We start from the raw sequence: 2,321 nt of genomic DNA, 5'->3' as shown, positions 1-2,321 counted from the left end.
ACGTTGCTGCGCTGAAGGAAGAGTGGAAAGAGCTGACGGAGTGGGTGGAGAGTGCCAAGCGTGAGTTGGAGGATAGCAGGCGCAGCTATGCCAAGGAGCAGAGTGAGCTACAGGAACAACTGGAGGTGGCTGAAGACAACGGCAAGGAGGCACGTGAGTTACGCGAGTGTTTTGAGCGTGAGAACGAGGAGCTTAAGGACCTCAAGCATGACCTTCAACAGGTGTTGATCTACGCTCGTGTACGCCACCGCGAGGAGTTTGTCTAAGCTGAGAGGGATACGGTTGTGGTTTTTAATGACAGTACGGAAGAAAGGGAGAACAGCGAGGCTCTACTGCGTCTTTTGTTTGCTGCTGCAAAGGCTCTAAACCCCAATATAATTTTTTGTTTCAAGACGCTGCTGAGAACATTATTTCAATGAGGACTGTAACTTTGTTATTTTAGTCTTTCAGCAGTATTTATGAGCGTGGTTGATGGGGCCCATGTATGCATCTTTTTTTTTTTGTGTGTGTGTGCGTGTGCTTTGGCTCATGGCTGTTGCTGCCTTGCGCTTTTGTGGCAGTGGGAGGTGGATGGGGTGTGCGTGAGTGTTGTGCACGAGTCGGCATCCCTCCCTGATGGCATGTTGTGTGCGCGCCCAAGCCCGCGCGGAGGCGAAGAGAGCGGTGAGAATGGGGAAAAAGTGATGTGCCGCGCGCAGTCGCACCCGCAGCTTATCACTGTCATTCTGAGTGGGAGGACAGCGGCGCGACGGTGTCAATGCTCGGAAGTGGATGGACGGAAGAACACTGAGACCATTAACAATCATTTTGAGCGTCTCGCTTGCACGCACGTGGTAAACAACACCTTACTTTTTGCGTTGTTTCTCTCTCTCTCTCTCTCCCCCCCCCCCCCCCCCTTTTTTTTTTTTTTGCTGCGTGCACGCAGGGCGTACTGCTGCGGGGCCCATTAGGTTCCGTTTGAAGGCACTGGGATACGTGTGAGTGGGCGCAGAAACACGGCGTTTGGGTGAGTGAGCTTTTCTGCGTCTCCGCGTGGTCACTGGGTGGGACCAGTAAGCGTTTGATTTGCGTGTGTGCCCGCATTTTTTTTTTTATACTTTGCTTTTGCTTTTATTGTCTTCATTTTTTTTTTTTGCTACCGATGTCTTTATATTGACTGGGAGATCACATGTGTGTATTGGTGGTTCCCACCTCTTGTTTCAGGTGTTTTTTTTTTTTTGCACCAGTCCTTCTGCTCGCCGTATTTCATGCAGCTGCTGATTTGTTGTTGTGATGGCTGTGTGCTCTACGGGAGGAAAAAGCAAATAGACACGAGAGGACCATGCAGGCAACGGCAGCGGAGGACCGCCATCTTCCTGTGTTGCTTTGTGTTAACCCTCATGTCCGTCTTCTTTTGTGTTTCCCGTGCGGGGAAGGCTGGGGAACGATGTCTATGAGCCCACACACACTTCAGTTCGTTAAGCCTTTCCTTTGATTTTGTAAGTGCTGCGATGCATTGCATGTGGAATGTGAGGCGTAGGAGACGCGGCGGGTGCAACTGTGACGAACACAACGCGAGGTAAAAACTGAGCGAAAAGAGGCGGTAGATGTGTCGTCGTGCAGTGCCGTTTATCCTTTTGGGTGCGCCGCCCTCTCTGGTTTATTGTGCCTCCCCGTGACTGTGCTTCTTTGCCTCCTTTTACTCTTGTGCACCTCCCGCGTTGTTGCGGCGACGTAATGACGAGGAAAGCAACATACACGGACATAACTTAAAACGACATCCATCAGACGAAGCGTGCACACACCACTTCGGAAAGAACGTAATAACTGCTCAGTACGCTAATCCACGCCGATATGGAGGCGAAGGCTGAGATACCAAGGCAGAGTGACGTCTCTCCCAAGGAGCTGTCCGGGACACATGTCGACACGGCCCAACAGGGGGCTGCCGAGTTTGACGACAGGGAACTCGGTGAACATGGAGCTGATCATCATGATGGGCACCACGACGCTGAGCCAACTGGCGCGCGGAAGGAGGGGAGCGCTAGGGCTGCCGAGTTTGACGACAGGGAGCTGGATGAAGCTGAGGCCAAGGAGTTGGAGGGGCATTCAGAGGCCAGTGATGCCCCGCCGCCTCGCCGCCTCTCCGTGGGGTCTGTGCTCAATGCCATTGAGGAAAAGGAAAAGGAGCTGAAGGAGCTGGAGGCACGCGAGAACTCCGTTGAGGTGCAGCTGCAGGTGTACAGCGAAGTAATTGGCCTGCGCAAGGAGCTTCAGGTTGTCAAGAAGGAAACGGAGCGGATGAGGCGGCAGCTTGCTGATGTCGATGAGCTGGTAGCGAAGTA

General features: G+C 52.9%; 1 protein-coding gene across 1 annotated transcript, besides 3 other annotated features; it reads left to right on the top strand.

Annotated features, from left to right (window-relative positions):
• Positions 1-862: 862 nt before the first annotated feature.
• Positions 863-880: a microsatellite.
• Positions 880-896: a microsatellite.
• A 186-nt stretch (positions 897-1,082) lies between these two features.
• Positions 1,083-1,134: a sequence feature (GA-rich).
• Positions 1,135-1,833: 699 nt separating this feature from the next.
• Positions 1,834-2,321, top strand: TraAM80_10454 (uncharacterized protein; the record flags this gene model as incomplete). The annotated part of the gene is made up of 1 exon (XM_029387071.1): positions 1,834-2,321. A coding segment is annotated over one exon (488 nt), but the record flags the coding sequence as incomplete, so codon positions are not given.

This window comes from Trypanosoma rangeli (assembly GCF_003719475.1).
Source record: "Trypanosoma rangeli strain AM80 chromosome Unknown Tra_15.4_contig_00977, whole genome shotgun sequence".
In the NCBI taxonomy this organism is placed as follows: domain Eukaryota; phylum Euglenozoa; class Kinetoplastea; order Trypanosomatida; family Trypanosomatidae; genus Trypanosoma; species Trypanosoma rangeli.
The sequence above is the reverse complement of the archived record's forward strand: the minus strand, read 5'-3'. Positions and strand labels throughout refer to the sequence as shown.